Here is a 22,185-nt window from a genome sequence, read left to right as displayed (position 1 = left end):
TATCAAAATAAATACTGATTGAGTATCAAGTATGTCCATTAGTAGTGTATCAAGTGTATTAATTAAGTTTGTAGCAAAGGTGTATCATGATGTATAACGTGTATTATGTGGGTTGGGTTTTTTTTTTTTTTTTGTCATTTTTGCAAAAGTAATTAAGTTTGTGTTATGAACCTAATTTTTTAAATTTCTTTTTGTCACGTATAAGAGACTTGAAAATAGGTTTAAAAGGTCTTAAGGGTATTTTAGTTTGACTTTTTTAAAAAGTATTTATATGATATTTAAAAATTAGAATTTTTTAGAAAGAATAGGAGTTTTATAAATTATTCTTTTAAGAAAAATTGCATCAGATGACAAAAAAAATTTAGAAATAAGCAGCCCATAGTAACTCTTTAAATTTGCTATTAGACGACTATCCGAGGGTTATCATCTTTTAAATTTGCTACTTTTAAAATTTATAAAATGTAGTGACATGGATCCTATTATCATAAGATTATTTTTGCTATTTTTGCAAACACATGTTCTTTTAATTTAAAATGACATAATTATTTAAAATAAAAATATAAAGTTATTTGATGGATCTTTTGAACCTATTTTTAAAAGCTGAAGCACTAAAAAGATACATGTTGAAAACTTGAGGTCAAATGGGCTATTATTATAAATATGTGGACTAAAAATGTACATTTCTAAAACTTAGAGACTAAATGCACATATTTAAAAAAGCATGTGAACTAAAAAAGTCGTTTTTCCTAATATTTTTTTACAACAATGACTAAATTGAACCTCAAATTTGAAGGGTGGAAAACCATACTAATTATTCACTAATGAACTAAACTCATTTGATGATTTCAAGACATATGAGGTTCATTGAGTAGTTGGGTTTGAGGGGATGAAATGAGTGGTGGAAGAAAGTTTATGTAACGACCCAACGAAATAGGAAGGTCATCCCAAGGAAGTCGCACATCCAATGAGTAATTACCACAAAACAACCTCTCCTTTTTTCTCAAATTCCCTTTTAATAAATAATTTGATTCCCCATTCCTTCCTTTCTCCCTTGGCAGCCTTCTCCTTTTTTCAAAGGTTTTTGTTTTTTCTTTTCTTTTTTAAATTTCATTCCTTTGTTTCTCTCTTTCTTTCTTCATTAACATTCTTCTTATTTCCTCATTACTGATCATCTCCTTTTCTTGGTATTATTCTTCTTTCTTTTCTCAAAGTTTTGTTTTTCATTGATGTAGATGTTTTTGTATCAATCAATGGAAATTTGAGTTTTTCTTATCTCATTGTATCATCATTGAGTGTGTGTTTATGTTAGGGATCCATTATTAGGATGGATGAGAATCATAATTTCATTGCTAATCTATGAACCATGAATAAAGAAATCTAAATCCAACATAGAAGATAGAACATTTGCATTGTGTTATGAGTAACCAGCTCTGTCACTTCAATTGGTTCTTCTACACATTTGATGGCAATGGCTTTGTTTGATATTCGTGATGGCATCTAAGCATTGGTTCTTCCTATGTTTTTCGTTGGCTCTTGGTTTGATTTGCAATTAGCGAAGAGCATGTTTGGAATGAATGAGTTGAAATCACCTTTAACATTTTTAAAATCACTTTAAATATTAAATTAATTTTGAGTGATAAAAGTAATTTTAACAATGATAAAATTACTTTCAAATGTGGGCCGAATCAAATTGTCTAGAATGTTTAGGGTTCTCCAACTAATAGCAATTTATCCAAACAGGGTAAAAGATGGCAGATGCAGAGGACATTCAGCCTCTTGTGTGTGATAATGGAACAGGAATGGTCAAGGTAGAATTTTCTAGAAGACCAAAATAAAACTCTATGGTTTAGCCCTTTGTGGTGAATTGTATGAATGGCTAATACCTCTTCTTCTCTGTGTCATTGTTTTAGGCTGGATTTGCTGGGGATGATGCTCCCCGGGCAGTCTTCCCTAGCATTGTTGGTCGTCCTCGCCACACCGGGGTGATGGTTGGCATGGGCCAGAAAGATGCTTATGTTGGCGATGAAGCTCAATCCAAGCGTGGTATTTTGACTCTGAAATACCCAATTGAGCATGGTATTGTGAGCAACTGGGATGATATGGAAAAGATATGGCATCACACGTTCTATAACGAGCTCCGTGTTGCGCCGGAGGAGCATCCTGTTCTCCTAACAGAGGCTCCTCTTAACCCCAAGGCTAACCGTGAAAAGATGACCCAAATCATGTTTGAGACCTTCAACACTCCGGCAATGTATGTAGCTATTCAAGCTGTCCTCTCACTGTATGCCAGCGGCCGAACGACTGGTAAGGCTTCATTATACCATTTGCATTGTCTAATAAGTTCATTGTCGCTGCAAACTTTTGAAGATTGAATTAAGTTTGAAAGTTTGATCTTTGATTTGATTGTGTCACCAGCTGATTGGTATTTGAGGACATTATTTAGCAATGATGGATTGTATTCTATTATGTAGGCATTGTGATGGACTCTGGTGATGGTGTCAGTCATACAGTCCCCATATATGAGGGTTATGCTCTTCCACATGCCATTCTTCGACTTGATCTAGCTGGCCGTGATCTAACCGATAACTTGATGAAAATCCTCACGGAGCGTGGTTATTCATTTACCACCACAGCAGAGCGTGAGATTGTGAGAGATATGAAGGAAAAGCTTTCATATATTGCGCTTGACTACGAGCAGGAGCTTGAAACATCCAAAACCAGTTCATCCGTTGAAAAGAGCTATGAGTTGCCTGATGGACAGGTCATCACAATTGGTGCTGAGCGTTTTAGATGCCCAGAAGTTCTTTTCCAGCCATCCATGATCGGAATGGAAGCTGCAGGTATTCATGAAACCACATATAATTCCATCATGAAGTGCGATGTGGATATCAGGAAGGATCTGTATGGCAACATTGTCCTCTCTGGTGGTTCGACCATGTTTTCAGGAATTGCCGATAGAATGAGCAAGGAAATCTCCGCATTGGCTCCAAGCAGCATGAAGATCAAGGTGGTGGCACCACCAGAGAGAAAATATAGTGTCTGGATTGGTGGCTCTATCTTGGCTTCTCTGAGTACCTTCCAGCAGGTTGATATTACTCAGAGACTTTCACTAAATGCTTTCAGTTTAGCTCTCACTTATTTTCAACACTTATCACTGTCGTTGATGTCTTGTTTCTTTTCCTGCAGATGTGGATTGCAAAGGCAGAGTATGATGAATCTGGGCCATCCATTGTGCACAGGAAATGCTTCTAAAAATGACAAGAAACAGAAAGATTAAAACATGGGAGTACTGCTATTTTTATGTCTCGGAATGAAAGGAAATTCATAACCATTTTTTGATCTACCTTTATTATCCTTCTCTATTGTTCTAATATTGAAATAATTTGTAAAGAAGGCATTGGAGTTGGTTACCGAGACTGTACCATTCTTTTATTAATATTTATTTCTTCTACTACTTGCTTACCAAAATTGTTCTGGTAACCACAATTTAACATCTAAAACTTGTACTTCAAATTGCCACTCCAGCAAAAGGAAAGAAACTTATTCAATTAGCGACGTTTCAATCACCAACTTAATTCAATACAATTAGAAAGAATTGAAAAGAAATAAATAGATTTAAATATTACCTTTTATAATGGAAATGCAGGACCAGCTGAAAGGCTGAACAGCAATGAGTTAAGTTGCTTACTGCCAAAATATAATAATCAAGAGGATCTTAAAGAGATTTTGAGAGATGTAATGTAAAGAATTTTGCACTAGGAAAACATAGCCGGTGCATCCAAAGAAAAAATGCATTTGAGATGTTATATTAAATTTGAAAAATAGTAAAAGAAAGAAACAGAATAAAATCACATTCGTAAAGAAAAAAAAGAATTAGAATTGTTGGGAAAAATTTATTCAGCTCTAATTTTTGCGCACCACAAACTATTGCAGGTGAAATATATATACCGTATTCGTGAATCATTCATTCCCCCTCCCCCCTCCTGGTCTCAGAAATTCAGTCGGACACTCAGTTGAAAATTCTCCAGATCCCAATTTTGTATCCGATCGACATGAGTGCGAGCTCCCATAGCATATTTAAAATGCTCCGAGGACTTAGCTTGGATCCGGGTATTTCAGACCAGTTCACAGATACTTCAATCATAGGAATGCCAAAATATTTGCTGAGGTAAAACAACTCGACATCAAAGCACCACCTGCAGGGAGCAAATCATTAGTTGGTTAGTCCTTGTTGCTTAGATGATCCATTGATCAGAATCTGCAATATCATGGAAGCACGGATCAGAGACGAAAATTTACTATTGCTGCTGAAAATGTTTTACCAACAAGTGGAAGGATTTAGAAAGAGAATGGGAAACAAAATAAGCCAACAAAGTTCATTTGTTACGGTTTTGCTCTCAAATTGAACGCAATCAATTCCACAATACACACCGATTTACCATATCCTTTATGATGTGGTTGCATGCACTTAAAAGAGAGCTGGATCTACTCCATAAGACATGATAATCTAAAGTAAAAACCTTTAATAAGCAGTCGTGACTTGAGAGAATATAGGGGAGGATCTTACCTCTTCAAACGAATGTTAATAAACAGCTTCCTTGCAGCAGATCTCGTGAACATCTTAAAACCACACTGCATATAATCACAGTTATAGGAAGTCAGAATTAGAAAATGAAGCTTAGCAGCTTCAGCCAGTAGTTGGGATGAATCCAAATTATATCTGGCATTACTGCACAGCAATATAAGCACAGAGATAATGGCACGTATAATTTAAGGAGCATGAGCACGCAAACAGTTAGAAGAATCACCTGTGTATCCCGTATTCCAGGACCAGCAATTAGAAGAACCACAAGATGAAAACCCTTCATCAAGAAATTGCGGTACCACTTCCTCTGAAAAAGTGAATGAACCAATCACACAAATAATAAAGCTCGAATAAGAAAGGGAGATAACTGCAAAAGCAACACTAAACTGTAGCCAAAGCCTTTTCCTCAAGATGAGCACGAGAACCAAATGCAGTGATAGGAATATCAGATATTTTAATGCTTGAATCTCTTGAAGTTTCCTTCTTAGCCACTGCATGAATCTGGGGGAGAAAATTTTGTCTTTAATAATTAGTTCACAATTTTAGACGTCATGGCTTTCACTTTCATAAGCAAACTTACTTCAAATAAATTGCACTAGAAAATAGATTGGTTCGTTGAAACCTGGTTTTCAAGTTTTTCTAGGTCGGTAATTTTGGTTGCTCCATCAGCATCCAGCATTAGAAGTATCTCACCACGTGAGTGAAGCATTCCCTGCTTGAAAATGCCTTTTAGAAAGTGAATCTCACGAATTTGGCATTATAAAATGGTGTAAAAAGAATAATAACCATACAAGTGTTGCAAACAAAGTGCGAAGTCCAAACTCACCTTTCTAATAGCTTCCCCTTTTCCATGATTTCTTCCAAGAAGTATAACCCTCACCTTTTCTACAGAGTACTTCCTAACAAAATTGAAAGCTATACCTTTTGTGCCATCGGCGCTCCCATCATCAATTATTATGACCTATACAAGTCGGATGATTAAATATTCAGCTTCATCCATTATTTACACCAGAGTTCCCATTCTTTTATCTCAGATGGACAGAGATGAGAGACCAATCAGCATTTATATCTTTAAATGAGTTTCTACTTTTAAAAGAAAAATAAACATAAGTTTCTAATTAGTTTAGTATACTATAAAATCGATAAACCTAGGATCTATTACAAATAAAAAAGTTCAACCTGTACTTGGGGAAAAAAACAAACTTAGATTTAACTAAAACTTGGAAAAAAGTTTCAGACCCTTATCTTATCTCCTTTGCAAATAATAAAAACAAACTAAAAAGTAAAAGCCTACAAGGACCAAAGTATGTGTTACTATTTGGCTCAATGCTAAGGTGGAATTTTAGTCTTTTCATTGCGCACAGAAAGTTTCTTTGGTATCCAGCTGGAATATTTTTTGTTCTTTTGTTTTATCAGAGTCTGATAGAGGGTAAAATTTCCATGTACTGGTTTGGAGCTTCTCTTAACCTTCGCTCCATCATTCTCATTCTGTAAGCTGTATGATGGGCATCTAATGGAATTCTCTCCTTAATTCAAAGTGATATGCCGTAAATTTCTTGTGCAATTATCTTCCTACTTTTATTTGACCTTTGTTTTCTGTTTTTCGTTTGGCTATTATTCTTCACCAAGTTAACGAGATAACGGGAAAAGGGAAGTGAACGTATCAAGGTACAAGTAGATTGATTGGGTCTGGGATAGGAGAGTCTAAGATGGTCTTTAGACCTATACGGTAAATTTTTTTTATAGATCCCGGATATATTGAAATATAAAAAGATAACGGAAATAGAAGATACACCAAGTGTTCGAGGTACTTAGGCCCCTCCCATCTGTCCCATCTTGAGATAATACTCAAGCCCTAATTCATATTCCAAAATATTGCTTAACTTCTCCATTCCCCTCCCTTCTATTTATAACTAACTTCCCCAACAAACTCCCTAATAAACTACTAATGTTCTCCTAATATTCCTTTAATACCAATCCTATCATTTTCCTACAAATTCACTTTCCATGGAGCTTACGGGTGTTAGGCCTATGCAAAAAGTCTGTTGGGATACAAACTGGTTCCTTAACTTCTATTAATGTTTCAACTGTTTACAAACCCAAAAGATCACAACGATTTAAGAAGCAAAGGAAAACACAAAAATATAATCACCAACAACAAAATAACCACAATGTTCAGAATGACCAAAACCAAACCGAGATAACAATCTGTTAAACAAAAACAACAATCAACAAAACAACGGTAAACTAAGCTTAGAACAATGGAACTTGGACTCTGCTCTCCCCCCCCCCCCCCCAAGGAAGAAAATCAGCCTCTCTCTTCTTCACCCAAAATTTCCGTACCTCCCTCTGCTCTCCCCTACTCCTTTTAATTTCCCACTACTAACTCGTGGTCCCACTTGCTGGTCCACGATCTCCTTGCTTTCCTCCCCACTACTACGTGTAGACTCTCCATTGGTTTCATGATTATCCTCCCCATTTCCATGTGTTTCCCCCTCACTGGCTCCATATATCTTCTTATTCCTCCTATTATACGTGAATAGGATTGGGAGCCTAGCATCACTTTCCTCCTCTAAATCCACCTTGTCCTCAAGGTGGAATTTAGGGAACTGGTACTTCAAGTTGGAGCAGTTTTCCCAGGTGGCTTTGTGCGGCGGCAATCCCTTCCAACTAATTAATGCTTCCCATTCTTTTGTTGCCGAATTCTTGCGGTAACTGTACACTTCTTCTGGTTGTGTAATCCACTCGTGATTTTCATTCACATAAAGCTCAAGTTGTTGAACCGACTCCCTATTTCCCACTACCTTTTTTAGTTGCGACACTTGAAAAACAGGGTGGATGGCTGCTGAACTTGGAAGTTCCAGCTTATATGCAACTTCGCCGAGTCTTTCCAATATTTGATATGGCCCAAAGTACTTCGGTGATAGCTTCTCATTCTGTTTCATACTTAAGGTAACCTGCCTGTATGGTCGGATTTTGAGAAACACATAATCCCCTTCTTGGGATTCCACCTCTCTTCTCTTCAAGTCCGCTTGTTTTTTCATTCTTTCTTGAGCTAGTTTCAAATTCTTTTTCAGCGCCCCTAAGACCACATCCCTCTGCTTCAACTACTGATCAAGTGTGGAGTTCGGTGTTTCCATGTCTCAATATTGGATCAAGGGTGGAGGAAGTCTGCCATATACGGCCTGGAAGGGGGTGATTTCGATTGAGTTGTGATAGGTGGTATTGTACCAGTACTCAACCCAGTGTATCCATTGGCTCAACTTATTTGGTTTTTCCCCACAAAAACATCTCAGATAGGCCTCCACGCTCTTGTTCACCACTTCGGTCTGCCCATCCGATTGGGGATGATAAGATGAGCTTCGATTCAATTTGGTACCGGCTAACCTGAACATCTCTTTCCAAAAGTGGCTGATGAAGACTTTGTCTCTATCCGAGACTATAGATTTAGGATACCCGTGGAGTTTAAGCACTTCTTTGACAAAGACTTCAGCCACAGACTTGGCTGTATAGGGATGTTTCAGCGGTAGGAAGTTGCATACTTGCTTAGCCGATCTACAACCACTAGGATTACATCCTACCCCTTTGACTTCGGTAACCCTTCAATAAAGTCCATTGAGATATCACTCCATATCGCATCAGGGATCTCTAACGGCATCAGTAACCCGGCCGAAGACAACGCAGAGGACTTGTTTCTCTGGCAGATCACACATTCGTCACAATATTTCTTTATGTCTTTCTTCATCCCTTTCCAGTACAACTCACTGGTCATTCTCTTATAGGTCCTTGGAAAACCCGAGTGTCCCCTAAACACTGAATCGTGGTAGGTGTGCATAATGGTTGGTAGCAAAGAAGATGAAATTGAAATCACAACCTGCCCTTGAACTTCAGCACACCTTGATGTAAGGTATAATGCGGTGTCTCCAGCTTCTATTCTTCCATCAATTTTTTGATTTCCTAGACAAGGCATCAGTGGCTTTATTCTCTAAACCCGGTTGGTAAACCACTTCAAAGGAATACGCCAAGAGTTTGGCAATCCATTTCTGATGTTGGGGTTGTATCACCCGCCGCTCCAACAAAAGTTTGAGTAACCTTTAATCAGTTTTCACCGTAAACTTCCTCCCCAGTAGATATGGACGCCACCTCTGAACTACGAAAACCACCGAAATTAACCCCCTTTCATACATAGGGCGCGCCCTATCCCGCATACACAACGTCTTGCTAAAGTAAGCTATTGGTCGTCGGCCTTGAGTTAACACTACCCCAACCCCAAATCCTAAAGCATTCAACTCAACTTCAAACGGACAGTTGAAGTTTGGCATGGCTAGTACCGGGAGGGTCATCTTGGCCATTTTAAGCTTTTCAAATGCTATCTCTACTTCCTCACTCCATCGGTATGCACTTGTCTTTAGTAATTGAGTCAAGGGAGCTGCCATAGTTCTTCATGAATCGCCGGTAGTACCCCATGAGCCCCAGAAATCCTCGAACTTCCCGCACGAATCGCTGGTAGAGACCAGCCATTCTCTGATAGCCCTGATCTTTTCTGGGTCTACCTCAATGCCTTTCTCATATATGAAGTGGTCCAAGTAACCAATCCGTGGCTTCGCAAAGCTACATTTTTCCAGGTTCGCGTACAATTCATTATTTTTCAACAATTCTAAGACAACTTCCAAGTGCTGCACATGTTCATCAAGCCCTTTACTGTACACCAAAATGTCATCGAAGAAAACAAGAACAAACCTTCTCATGTATGGCTTGAACACTTGATTCATCAAAGTCTGGAATGTCGATGGGGCATTAGTCAATCCAAACGGCATCACTAGGAATTCGTAGTGACCTTCATGAGTATGGAAAACTGTCTTTTCAATATCATCAGGGCACATCCGTATTTGGTGATATCCAGCCTTGAGGTCAATCTTGGAGAACATGTTTGCTCCGTTTAGTTCATCAAACAACTCCTTTATGACCGGAATGGGGAATTTGTCAGGGATGGTCACATTGTTCAGGGCTCTGTAATCTACACAAAATCGCCAGCTCCCGTCCTTCTTCCTCACCAACAACACCGAGTTGGAGTAGGGGCTCTTGCTGGGTCGGATGATGCCTAAAGATAGCATCTCATCCACCAATCTTTCCATCTCTTCCTTTTGATGGTGTACATACCTATAGGGCCTTACGTTCACCGGGTCAGTTCCACTCTTCAAATATATATGATGGTTGATGCTACGCTGAGGGGGTAGTTTCTCCGGCCATTCAAACACACTAGTGAATTTCTCCAGAAGGGCGGCCATGGACGCATCTCCTTGTGACATTGATTCTTCTTCCTATTCTTCCTCCCTCGTTGGCCCTCCTTCCATAGCTCTACATTCCACCAGAAATCCCTGGTCTTCCACCTCCCACGACTTCACTAAATTCTTCAGACAGACCTGCGTTTTGGTAAGGCTCGGATCCTCTCTACTCGTAATCTTCCTACCTTGGTGACAGAAAGTCAGCAACAAATTTTTCCATCTACTTTAGTCTCCCCTAGAGAGTGTAACCACTTCATTCCCAGGATTACATCCACTTGCCCTAATTCCAAGGGTAGGAAGCTGTTATTCACTTTCCATTCTCCCACCCAAACCTCCACATCGCTGCATACTCCCTTGCCTTTGACTGCAGTCCCGAGCCCAAGATCACTCCATAATTAGGAGTTTCATTGAGTGTCAGCCCCACCTTTTTCACCAACTTCTCACGAAGTTATTGGTCGCCCCACAATCAATTAGTATCATTACTTCTTTCTCACCAATCCTTCCCTTGACTTTCATGGTCCCCGAGTTGATCAAACCTACTACAGAGTTAATGGATAACTCAATGTTCAAGTTTTCCACGTTATGAAGTGTTAAGACACCAATACTTTTCACATATAACCATAGAAATAAGGGAAAGTGGGCACGTGAGATGAAGGAGGGAAATGCGGGATTAGGGGAACTGAATGGTGGGCCCAAGAGTTAGTTAGGATTGGGGGGAGTTTTAATAGGGAAGATTTAGAGAGAAAGGGGTGCAGAATTTTGTGGAGTAAAATCAGGACTATCTCACTCTTTGAGAGATAGGAGGAGTAGTATCAGGTTCCATCGTTTTGGTTTATTGTTTTCTGTAATTATGTTTCTGTTTTGATTTTGTTCTTATTGCTTGTTGGAAGTCTTGTGTTCTGGTTAGGGCAAGATTGCTATCCTAGTAGTTTTCTTTGATTTTTCTTTTCATTTCCTATTGCAATTAAGTTTGAATATCAATAAAGTAGAGTCACCATATTGGTGTTCTATCAAATTGGTACCGAAGCAACTAAATCTGGGCAAACGTAAGGAGATGGCTAAGAAGAGTGAAGAAAGACTGGACTTTGTTGAGCAAGAGATTCTAGAGATAAGGACAGAGATGAAGAAGTTACTGTTAAGTAGCTGTTTTGGGAGGAGATTCGTCATCCACGGCCCCATAGGTTGTCTTTTCTTTCTCTGAATACATATCTCCAGGTTTCTTATAAAAAAATAGAAAAATAGAAAATAGAAAAATATTGCCATATCAAGGTATAGCATGCAAGAACATAAAACCATATCAAGTTTCGTACTGAACAAACCTACAAATTTTCTAAGAGTTGTCCCGATCAGGAACAAGAATAAAAGGAATAAATGAAGAAAAAGAAATACCTCATAGGAAAATGACTTGTCCTTTGCAGCACGTTGTTGAAGATAACTAAAAAGAAAAACAGGAATGAGATTTTACTTGTAAGGTTTTAGGCCTACTACTATTTTCCATGAATTAGGAAATGATTGTGGCCTTTGAAAGTTGAGGAACATGCTCGTGGGGTCTTACTTTGTCAGTTGTATCTAGCCAAGTAGAGACTATTTCGAGAAAAATTAAGAAATCTAAGAATTTGGAAAACTCTAAGTAGAGAGGATAGGTAAGCAGAGAAAACCAAAGTCAAAGAGAGCTAAAAGGTATAAAAGAAAAGTAAAAATATTTATATGGAAAAAATTAAATGTTTTATGTGATGTTTCAACTTACTTGATGGTTTCCTCCAGAGCTCCATGAAGCCTGTACTCTTCATTGAAAGCAGGAACGATCAAGGACATGTACTTCTCAGCTGGATCAAAAATTGAAGGGCAAGGAACCTGAAAAAGATTCAAGAAACTTGCTAGCAAACATTCTACATACCATTTGGCATCAATTTTGATCCAATATTACAAACAAAAGCATGATGTAATTTATCATTTCCATCAATTATGGAGTCTGTAGCTCATTTCCACGAGCCCCCTTTTCTAAAAATTTTATTTCATCATTATTATTGTAGTTATTATTATTTCATTTGGTTATTAATTTCATCAATAGGGACTTTCTTTGGATTCTCTATTGTGTGTATTTCTTAATTGTGGATTAATTAATGCAAATCAAATAAAAGTTTTAGCTTCAATCCTATTTCACGTTATTCCACTCTATATGCTTAGATCAACATTTACTTTGTACGTGAGTTACTTCTTGGCAAGAACTACAGTGTTCAACCTCTGCCAGCTCAAATCAGATTACAACATCCTAACCAAACCTCTCTACAGTCTACTCTCTTTGAATTTTCACCTATTAAAAAACAAGCTCAAACTCAATACCTTGTGTGCACCAACTACTGGCTTGCCGGGTGCAAAGAGACATTAGGTGCTTGCAGTGGTTGCTAATTAGCAGTAGTTATTAATTTTATTATTATCTAATTGAGTTCTAAGTAATAGTAAAAGGTAATAGAGTTTCACCTTTATATAAGTAATTATCAGAATAATTCAACAAAAAGCATTCAAGAAACTTTTCCTTCCCTTGTTATCTTGAGTACTAGAGCCTTGCAAAGGCCTACAAAATGCCAGTCAGTTTTTCAATCAAGCAAGATCAGATTACTCAAATCTCATTGATATGAATAAAGGAATCACAACATAATTACTTCAAGAATGAGTTCCATTTACGACGATTCAAGCTTAATTCAATGAACTAGACGTCAAGCTACACAGCCTACACAAAACCTAAACTACTTCAAGTGAAGTTTTAATTATTCTTGGATGATTACATACTCTTGAGTGGCTGATGGAAAATGATCGATTTCTTAATTTTTGAGCTTTATTAGTTTATTTTCAGTTTAAAGACCTTTAATGTATTGTTTTAGGTTACTTTTGTTGGTGGCCCTTTGTACCATTAACGTTTGGCAGCTTACAAACAGTAAAACAACTTAGTGGAAGGATTTAGGTTGTGTTTTGAAGGCCATATAAAGTCATCTTTATTGTAACCCAAATTGGAGATTAAATTTTGTCAAATTTCAATGAAATTAGTCTTTTGAGCCTACGGCCATGAGCAACTTACTTCGCATGTCTTATGTTTAGATTTGCATGCTAGGATCATTCAATCAGTCTTGATCAAGCGATGTTGGGAGTGATTCGAAGATCGAGGATTGATGGAGCCACAAGCTTTTCCCAATCCCTGGTTTTGCTGAGCATCTAAGAAATCTGAAATCAAACCTAAGTTGAGGTCATAATGATTTGGAGTTTTTGAGTATTTAACTTAAAGGTCTCTTTCTTCAACAAGGTTGTCAGATCCAATTTCTCAAGCGTTACTCTTCAAATCATGGAGTTACTACAATCAACAACAGAATGTCCTGTGGCAGAAATCTGACTCATAATCCTAGGAACCAAATATTGCCCACCATTAACTGCTGAAGTAGCCTCGACTCAGGCTGTCCTTGATTGTGTACAAGTTGCACACTTCAAAGTTGAAACACAAGTCTTCAATAGACCTCAGAAGGACTTTGGAAAAGACTTAAAGATACAGTGGGCAAACGTAATTGAAAAAGACCAACGGCACCAGTGATTACTGGAGTGAAAGACAAAGATTTTAACTCCAAAAGCTACCGAACTCATCTTGTCCAAAACAGAAACTGAAAGCTCAGAGGACAAATACAGTCTTTAATCACCAAGGAGCTTCAGTCTCTCCTTATTGGAAAAGGCTATGGATGAAGAATTTACTGTTTTGCTTCAAACAAATCTTGGAACCTATTTCCCCTCTCATCAGAATTAAATATCACTAAGCTCAGATAATCTATGCACGGATTAAATCCTAAGCTTGGTTTAGCTGGTAAAGGATTCTATCAAAATCCTAGTATAGACCCTTTTTTCTTTTTTGTTGGGGGAGGTGTTGGAAAAATTTTATTGATGGTATGAAACAAGAAGGGGTATCCCTAATAGGAGATTTACAAAAGACCTTTCCATACAGATATGAGGAAAGAAAAGCTACAGTAACAGAAGAGAAGAACATTTGTTAGATACTTCCTAACAAGAACAAGATCTGAATTTACTATAATGTACCTATAAGAAAATACAAGATAAACCCAAGTATATAAGGCACTTGAAAACTCCCTCTTGAGTACTCTCACTCAAGCCCTAGATCACTCCACCGAATGCCCTCATCACATTAACCATCCCTCTATTTATAATAAGTTGCAACCACCCTAGTAACCACACTTACACAAAAACTACTAGTAAATACCCTTTGACAATAACTACTAGTAACTTCCTATCTTATCCAATTACCCTTATACCCATTAACTGACATCATACGAAATATCTAGTACCTAACACGTTTACACTGAATCACAACCAAACTAACTACTGCCTCAAAAAATGTATTGTAAGTGAGTTTCTTGTCTGGAAAGATCCTTTAGATTTCTTTCTTGCCAAACGATGTGCAAACTGCTCTCTTAAAGTATTCTGAAAGAAGGTTCTTTTCCTTTTCGAAGGGATGAGCGCCCAAAGTGTACTCTAAGAACATCTTTGGATCCTCTGGTAGGCTATTTGCCTGTGAAAGGAAATCTGCAGGTGGTCCCAAAAATTCATTGCAAAATCACAATGTGTGAGGCAATGATTCTTCAACTATCAAATCATCCCTGCCAATTACCATAGCAGTTAACAAGAGGCCTAGACCTTTTTTCTTTCCATTCCTCTTCTTCTGTCTTATGTTTTGTTTTCTGACAAGTGAGGATGGAACTTCAAGCAATTGACGCACGAAACAAAAGATCGTAGAAAATAAGTTGGATATAGAAAAACTCATCTTTTGATGGATGATTTAAAGATGTGTATATGTTTCCAGAAGGTGACGTGGAGCATGGACCTAAAAGAACAATTAAACATGAATGCTAGCTACACAAGGCCTCATATGGTCTGAAATAAGCCCCAAGGTTTAAAAGGTAAGGAATGACTACTAAGAAGTTTGGACTTCATGACTCAAAACGGATTCTTCCGATTCGTGTTCAAAGAAGATAAAACTCTTTTTACACCTTTGCTAGAGTGATTTTAGCTCAATGGTATTGTCATAGTCTTAATCCCTAGAGGTCGAAGATTCATTCACTCTTTCTATATCTCATTTATGTTGGTACAATATTAATAAGAGAAAATATGAACGCAAGTATAAAATAGATTGGAACAAACTCCTCGTATTGAAACTGTTAAAAGCAATAAAGTAAAATAGACACAGAGTTACGTGGAAACCTGAGTACCGGGAGAAAAACCTCGATTGACTTTCTTATTAATTTCTCATTTTAACAAAAGATACAAGAGGGAAGATAAATAAGTTACAGCTTGTGATAAAAAAGGAAAGGATGTTAAGGTAAATCTTTCCTTGCTAACACACAAGTCAAAGTTTTGTCTGAGAAGCCCCTTGGTGAGAACATCAGTAACCTGTTGGCTTAAGGGAATGTATGGAACGCATATGCTACCATTGTCCGGTCTTTCTTTAATGAAGTGTCAATCAAGCTCCATATGTTTAATTCTATCATGTTGAATTGGATTGTTGGTGATGCTAATAGCTACCTTGTTATCATAGAATAATTTCATCGGCACCTCACAATCCTGATGAAAATCAAATAAAACTTTCTAAAGCCAAATTCCTCGCATATGCCCAAACTCATAGCCATATACAGCACTGTTTCTAGCCACAACTCCTTGCTTCTTACTCCTCCAAGTTACAAAATTGCCCCATACAAAGGTACAGTAACCGGAGGTGAATTTTCTACAAACAACATACCCTACCAAGTTAGAGTTAGTATAGGCCTCAATAGCTTTCTCGTTTGTCTTTTTGAACATCAATCCTTTACCAGGAGTTGCTTTTAAGTACCTCAGGATTTTGTTAACTACCTCCATATGTTCCTCATGAGGAGGCTGCATGAAATGGCTAACGGCACTCAAAGCATAGGAAGTATCTGGTCGAGTATGAGACAAGTAAATCAACTTACCCACAAGGCGCTAATATTATTCGTTATCAACTCGAACTTTATTACCTAAACTTACCAGTTTACAGTTGAATTCAATGGGAGTATCAGTAGGGCGACATCCCAGCATACCTATTTCAGTCAACAAATCAAAGGTATACTTCATCTAAGATACGAAGATACCTTCTTTAGATCTAGCTACCTCCATCGCAAGGAAATATTTTAGATTTTCCAAGTCTTTGATTTCAAACTCATCACTCGTCCTCTTTTTCAATTGGATGATTTCAGCAATGTCATCCCTAGATAAAACGATGTCATTAACATAAACAATCAAAACTGTGATCTTTCGAACCTTATAGACTTTTGTAAACAAAGTATGGTCAAGTGCCCCTGACTGTACCCTTGGGACTTAACAAAGGTAGTAAACCTATCAAACCATGCTCTCAATGACTATTGCAGTCCATGTAAAGATTTCTAAAGTTTACAAACTCAATGACCAAACTGGCCTTCAAACACTAGGGAGAGATCATATACACTTCCTCTTCCAGGTCTCTATTCAAGAACACATTCTTAACATCTAGCTGATATATAGGCCACTTTTGTTCACATCAACAAATGACAAGACTCTAACTGTATTTAGTTTAGCAACTAGAGAAAACATTTTCAAGTAATCAACACCATAGGTTTGAGTAAACCCTTTTGCAACTAACCTCGCCTTGTGTCTATCAAAGGTTCCATCTCTCTTTTATTTGAGTGTGAACACCCATTTACATCCCACAACTTTATGTCCCTTAGGGAGAGCACAGATCTCCTAAGCTTATTCTTTTTAATGGCCCTCATATCTTGCATAACAGCAGTTTTCCACTCAAGACACTTTAAAGCTATGTGAATATTTTTTGATATCACGGTAGAGTCGAGGCTAGCTGTGAAGGCTTTGAACTATAGAGATAGACTATCATAGAAAACATAGTTACAGATGGACTATTTTGTTCAAGACTTGGTACCTTTTCTCACCACAATGGGAATGTCCAGAGAAGGGTCATACTCATCAAGATTATCTGAATGACCCTGTCCAGCCTCATTACCACTAGTTTCTGCTCTGACCGCAGTCTCATCAACACTATCCTTTTCTCCCATATCTTCAGGAACAACAATATGAGACCTATCATTCTCACTCATTTTACTATCAACACATGATTCAATAGGATTAGTCATACCTTGATCTCAAAGAGGTTTAGAGTCTTGGACCGGAGCCGACAAATCAGTAGAGGACTTAATTTCCTATCTGAGATTTCTCCTATAGTAAGTTTTCCAGGGAACTTAGTTTGTGGGTAGGACCATGGATGAGGATCGGAGTCAAGTAAGGTAATAGGAGTAGGATTGGTAGACTCTAAGGTACAATTAGACTCTTCACTCATACTCTCCCCCTGAAGATAGCTAAGGGGAAAGAATGTTCGATCCTAGAAAAAGGTGACATCCATAGTGACAAAGTATTTATGGGAAGGAGGATAGAAACATTTATAGCCCCGCTGATGAAGAGGATACCTAACAAACAGACACGCCTGAGCCCAAAGGGTAAATTTGGTCTAATTAGGGTCAAAGTTATGGACATAAGTTGTACACTCAAACACACGAAGGGGAACCTTAGAAGTTAGGTGGGTAGAGGGATACGACTCCTTGAGACATTCTAAAGGAGTCTGAAGGTGAACGACACAAGAAGGCACCCTATTGATGAGATAAGTTGCAATAAGAACATCTCCTTACAAATATGAAGGAAGGGAAGTAGACAGCATAAGGGAACAAGCTACTTCCAAAAGGTTATGGTTTTTCCACTCGGCAACCCTATTTTGTTGAGGGGTGTAAGCACATGAGCTCTGGTGAACTATCCCCTTAGAGGCTAGGACTCACCAACGGTATGGTTTTGAAACTCTCGACCATTATCACTCCGAAGAATCGCAATTTTTGCATTGAACTATGTTTCAATGGTGTGGTGGAAGTTCTGGAAAACAGAGGAAACCTCGGATTTATCAGTGATAAGAAAGACCCAGGTAAGCGAGTATGATTATAAATAAAAGTCACAAACCACCATTTCCCAGAGGAGGTAGTGACCTTGGATGGACCTCAATGTCACTAAGAATAAGAGTGAACAGTTGAGTTGGTTTATATGGTTGTGCAGGGAAGGAGACCCAATGTTGTTTGGCCCGAATACACACATCACAAAATAAAGAGCAGAGAAGAGATGGGGAAATAAATACTTTAAATATGTAAAGTTTGGGTGGCCCAACCGGAAATGTCACAAGATACAATCTTGTTCAGAAATAGTAAAATATGAAGACAATAAATTAGTCTTAGAGATACTACTAGCGGAGGTATCATCGTTAAGGAGATAGTCCTTTACTATGTTGGGCAGTGCCAATCATCCTCCTTGAGCTCAAGATCTTGAAAAGAAACAGATTCAGGTAAGAAAGTAGCTTTGAGTTTAGCTCACGAGTGATCTTGCTTATAGATATCAAATTATAGGAAATCTTAGGCACATGCAAAACATTCTGGAGGGATACCGCCTTCAAAAGGAAAAAATTTTCCCTTCCCAACGATAAGAGCTAAAGAACCATCCGCTACTATGATCTCTACTATGTTCTTTTCATTACCAACACGCATAATATAAGAAACAAAATTCTAGAGGAACCTGTCAAGTGATCTGTAGCCCCTGAGTCTAGGATCCAGGGATTTTTCCACTAAAGGATTGAAGCATACCTGACTTAGCAATGGCTCTTAGAGTGGAGGGTGGACTGGGACCGTTTTGGTTTAAGTAGGGCCAGATGGTTGAGAAGTGTCAGCAGACTCACTCACATAAGCACACCCTGATTTTTTATTAACATTGGAGGAATGTTTCTTACTTCTGGGGGACGACCATGAAGTTTCCAACACAGATCCTTGGCATGCCACTATTTCTTTCAATGTTCATAGATAGAGTTAAGGATTGTTTCCCGTTATTCTTCTCATTGTCATGGGTCAAGGATCTAGCATTGAAGGCAGAGGAATCAGTAGCAGGAGTAGTCAGAACACTCATGGCATTCCTACAGTCTTCTTTAAGATAGACTTCATAATACACTTCCATTAAGGAGGGAAGAGGTCTCTGTCTAAGTATACGACCACAAACAACGTCAAGCTTGGGGTTAAGACCTGCAAGGAAGTCATAAATCTGATCAACTTCTCCAAGTCTAGCATAATGTATACCATTATTAGGAGTATCCCATACTGTCTCTCTGCACATGTCCATCTCTTGCAAAAGTAGAGAAAGTTTATTGAAGTAGGAGGTTACATCAAGAGTTCCTTGCATGCAATCATGGACTTGTTTCCTCAGTATATACAAACAAGAAGCGTTTTGACACTTTGAATAGAGTTTCTGAGTTGTGTCCCATAGATCCTTCTCAGTTGATGCATAAAGTAGAGGCTCACCTATTTTCCATACTATTAATCAACATGGACTGAATAAACGAGTCCTCCCCTCTACAGAAACATTCCAAGACATCATCGGGTGGGGGACGGAGAGTCTCCCCTATCAAAAAACCATATTGGTGATAACTTTCGAGAAACATCTTGGTCGATTGAGACTTGGAAAAGTAATTCTGGTCATTTAGCTTCTCTCCTGGAAAGGCACCTGTGGATGGTGCCAGAGAACTCGTTATATAATTTAAGGATAGGTTAGGGAGCGAAGTTACGGATTCTTGGAATACATCAGCAAGTCAATTGGTTTGGATTGCGCTGAAAGATTCAACAACTTCAAACCCTGATCTATTATGGACTTGATCGATCCCAGTACCATGGACGTGCGACTACTATAAAGAATCAAAGGACAGCAATGTGTGAAACGATGGCAGTCCATGAACCGAGGGCAGTGGCAGCGCGTGGAGGTGCTGCTGACCAGAAGGGTATTGCGGTTGGACTTGGGAAGACAGATGGGAGTAGACCAACTGAGCTGTGGAGTCTTTTGGGCAGCAAAGGCGCGGGGTGGTTAATTGAAGCAAGTGCGGTTGGTTTTCACCACTGGGCTGCGTAGTTGACTCCAAGGGTAGGCCCACTGTGACTGATGACATCTTCTAAAGCTGGTGGAGCAGCTTTTCCATGATGGCAGCGACGGCTGCATCCACAGCGGCAACAATGGCGATCCCGACGGCGCCGGTGGCTGTCCCTATTTGGGTTTCATCTACATCTGTGTCTAGAGTTCATCTTACCTCACTCTGATACCATGATAAAAGCGGTAAAGTAAAGTAGACACCAAATTACGTAAAAACTCAAGTACCGGGAGAAAACCAACGATTGACTTTCTTAATAATTTCTCATATTAACAAAAGATACAAGAGGGAAGATAAATAGGTTACAACTTATGACAAAAAAGGAAAGAATATTAGGGTAAATCCATCATTAGGCCAAGCCCACTAATTCTAACCGAAACATCCTAGTATATTACCTTTTGGGATCATAAGAAGAGATGGGATTACATTTTAGAAGCATTTGGTTGGCAGACAGTCTTTCCTAACAATACTCGGACCTTTCTTTTTCTTTTGTTCATCCATCATAGAAGGAAAGGAAAACACAGGCTAAATTCCATTTGGGCTTTTTCGCAGTCTATATGGTTTGAGCGCAATGCTCGAAATTTTACAGATAAAGAACAAGATCTCCAACCTATCCTCACATCTATTACTTTCTTATCCCTATCGTGGTGTAAATTGAACGCAACACTTTGTAAAAGCCATGAAAGTAAATTCAATCCCACGATCAAACTCTAGATTGTTTGACTAAACCTCTAGCTACCCATAAATTTAACTTCTTTAAAGACAAGCTTGGAGTGATTGAGAGTCGATATTAAACGTATAATTCAATCTTTCAGACGATTAGGAAAAAAAGAAAAAGGTTACCCGTTTCAACGAGTTTGGGTCCTCGAAGATTGCTGGAGCTTCAACGTGCCTGAAACAAACCAAAACGAATGAATACAAAGAGAGTCTCATAAAGACAGAAGATAAGATGATAAATGAAATTGAATTTGAAATCAACGATGAATGCTGCAGTAGCGTACTCGCGATTGAATCTCCTCTTGAAAGCTTCTATGATGAGAGCAGAAATAATAGCTGCAGCAAAACAAAGAGCGAGGCTAATGAAAATGAACAGTATCGTCCATAAATACTCCATTTCTGTAGCTCAAATTGGTGGGGAGACGAGAGAGGTTGGCGCTACTCCGCCCTTCAGCAGTCAACAACCGGAGTTTAGATTTAAAAAATTGCTATACAGTAAACTTATTGTATTATATCACATCTATAACAATTGTTCTTAGCTAAAATTAGCCATATAATTTAATGAGATTTATTGCCATTGAAAGTCGAGAAGAAAATCTTAACAATTCAGATTTCAGTCACTAAAATTGTTACTTTTATTAAAGTCAAAAATCCAACTAATTATTCACTCTTTAGACAAAAAAAAAAAAAAAAATCCTCCGATCTTGTCAATAATTTTCCATCAAATTTTAAACAATATATATGATCGTATGAAGACTCGTTCATAATTATCAACCATGATTTTAGAGTACCAGTATCTATTAAGGTAAATGGAAAAAAAAATCACTTTGGAATTAAACTCATGTAGATATGATTGTGTTTTTTGTTTTTTAGTCATTAAATTCATCTTAAACCATACTAGATACAATAAAGTTATCGACTAAATCTCTTAACCTTTTAATTATCTATGATAAGGCGAATTCAAGAGTTTATCATTTTAAAAAAGTTAATGTTTAGATATTCAAATATAACATAATGTTTTAGATGTGATGCAATGGATGCGAAAGTCCTCTGCGATTTCTCAAATCCAAATAATGGTGTCTCCTTATCTCTTTAAACTAATCAAACCCAAAAAGGGAAAAATTTGAACTAGTTGAAGGTGACAAATCAATACGACAAATTATGATTCACTAGAAATTCTTCATTTCTGAGGAAAATCGATAATCCCATTTGGATAAAAATGCCTGCAAAGAAGTGGAACCATACAAATGAAAGCTTCCATTTTATTCTAGTGGTGGTGTTGGTGGTGTACTTGATCATGATGACTCGTGGTGCGATAAAGCTCACTGAAAAGGGCCCCTCTTTCTCGACATGATTAATGCCATGGAGTTCGGGGAATCACAAAAAGCTAAGTCTTTTTTCTTTCTCTCTTTTTTACTTCTCTCTTTAATTTCTTAGACCACAAACTCATCGTGGTGCTGCAGGATTTTGACCTCACTGTTTTAATTGTACCACCCCTCACATGCATCAAGTGTTTGATATAATGCCACAGAAAGAAGAAAAAGTAAAGT

At 38.0% G+C, this 22,185-nt stretch overlaps 2 protein-coding genes across 9 annotated transcripts; one reads left to right on the top strand and one right to left on the bottom strand.

The window, feature by feature from the left end:
- Positions 1–1,004: 1,004 nt before the first annotated feature.
- LOC103498151 (actin-1-like) lies at positions 1,005–3,468 on the top strand. Of its 5 annotated transcripts, none has more exons than XM_051089483.1 (5): positions 1,006–1,077; positions 1,741–1,808; positions 1,911–2,304; positions 2,472–3,085; positions 3,187–3,468. In XM_051089483.1, exons 2-5 carry the CDS (start codon positions 1,749–1,751, stop codon positions 3,250–3,252), a joined length of 1,134 nt encoding a protein of 377 aa, XP_050945440.1. In that variant the 5' UTR covers positions 1,006–1,077; positions 1,741–1,748; the 3' UTR covers positions 3,253–3,468. The 5 variants fall into 5 exon arrangements, with proteins under 5 accessions (XP_050945438.1, XP_050945440.1, XP_050945441.1 ...); XM_051089484.1 differs by having other exon boundaries at positions 1,070–1,184; XM_051089481.1 differs by having other exon boundaries at positions 1,005–1,077; positions 2,472–3,468.
- LOC103498152 (uncharacterized) lies at positions 1,664–21,324 on the bottom strand. Of its 4 annotated transcripts, none has more exons than XM_051089485.1 (12): positions 20,920–21,324; positions 20,762–20,810; positions 11,618–11,724; positions 11,260–11,305; positions 5,412–5,546; positions 5,208–5,297; positions 4,973–5,086; positions 4,809–4,892; positions 4,568–4,632; positions 3,949–4,196; positions 3,627–3,687; positions 1,664–3,248 (listed from the first exon to the last, which is right to left on the bottom strand). In XM_051089485.1, the coding sequence occupies exons 1-10, from the start codon at positions 21,030–21,032 to the stop codon at positions 4,010–4,012; spliced, it is 990 nt and encodes a 329-aa protein (XP_050945442.1). In that variant the 5' UTR covers positions 21,033–21,324; the 3' UTR covers positions 1,664–3,248; positions 3,627–3,687; positions 3,949–4,009. The 4 variants fall into 4 exon arrangements, with proteins under 4 accessions (XP_050945442.1, XP_050945445.1, XP_050945444.1 ...); XM_051089488.1 differs by having other exon boundaries at positions 1,664–3,180; XM_051089487.1 differs by having other exon boundaries at positions 3,627–3,660.
- Between the last annotated feature and the right edge of the window lie 861 nt (positions 21,325–22,185).

The sequence above is a fragment of the Cucumis melo genome, chromosome 9, assembly GCF_025177605.1.
Source record: "Cucumis melo cultivar AY chromosome 9, USDA_Cmelo_AY_1.0, whole genome shotgun sequence".
Classification (NCBI taxonomy): Eukaryota; Viridiplantae; Streptophyta; class Magnoliopsida; order Cucurbitales; family Cucurbitaceae; genus Cucumis; species Cucumis melo.
The sequence above is the reverse complement of the archived record's forward strand: the minus strand, read 5'-3'. Positions and strand labels throughout refer to the sequence as shown.

What these genes read in the sequence shown, in the direction of transcription:
- LOC103498151 (XM_051089481.1), top strand. Translation starts at nt 1,749, where the DNA reads ATGGCAGATGCAGAGGACATTCAGCCTCTTGTGTGTGATAATGGAACA. An exon ending in ATGGAACAGGAATGGTCAAG is followed by an intron (nt 1,809 to 1,910) that starts GTAGAATTTTCT and finishes TCATTGTTTTAG; the next exon opens with GCTGGATTTGCTGGGGATGA. An exon ending in TGCCAGCGGCCGAACGACTG is followed by an intron (nt 2,305 to 2,471) that starts GTAAGGCTTCAT and finishes TCTATTATGTAG; the next exon opens with GCATTGTGATGGACTCTGGT.
- LOC103498152 (XM_051089485.1), bottom strand. Translation starts at nt 21,032, where the DNA reads ATGGAGTATTTATGGACGATACTGTTCATTTTCATTAGCCTCGCTCTT. An exon ending in GCTCTGGAGGAAACCATCAA is followed by an intron (nt 11,306 to 11,617) that starts GTAAGTTGAAAC and finishes TTTTCTTTTTAG; the next exon opens with TTATCTTCAACAACGTGCTG. An exon ending in AGGAAAAGGCTTTGGCTACA is followed by an intron (nt 4,893 to 4,972) that starts GTTTAGTGTTGC and finishes TCACTTTTTCAG; the next exon opens with AGGAAGTGGTACCGCAATTT.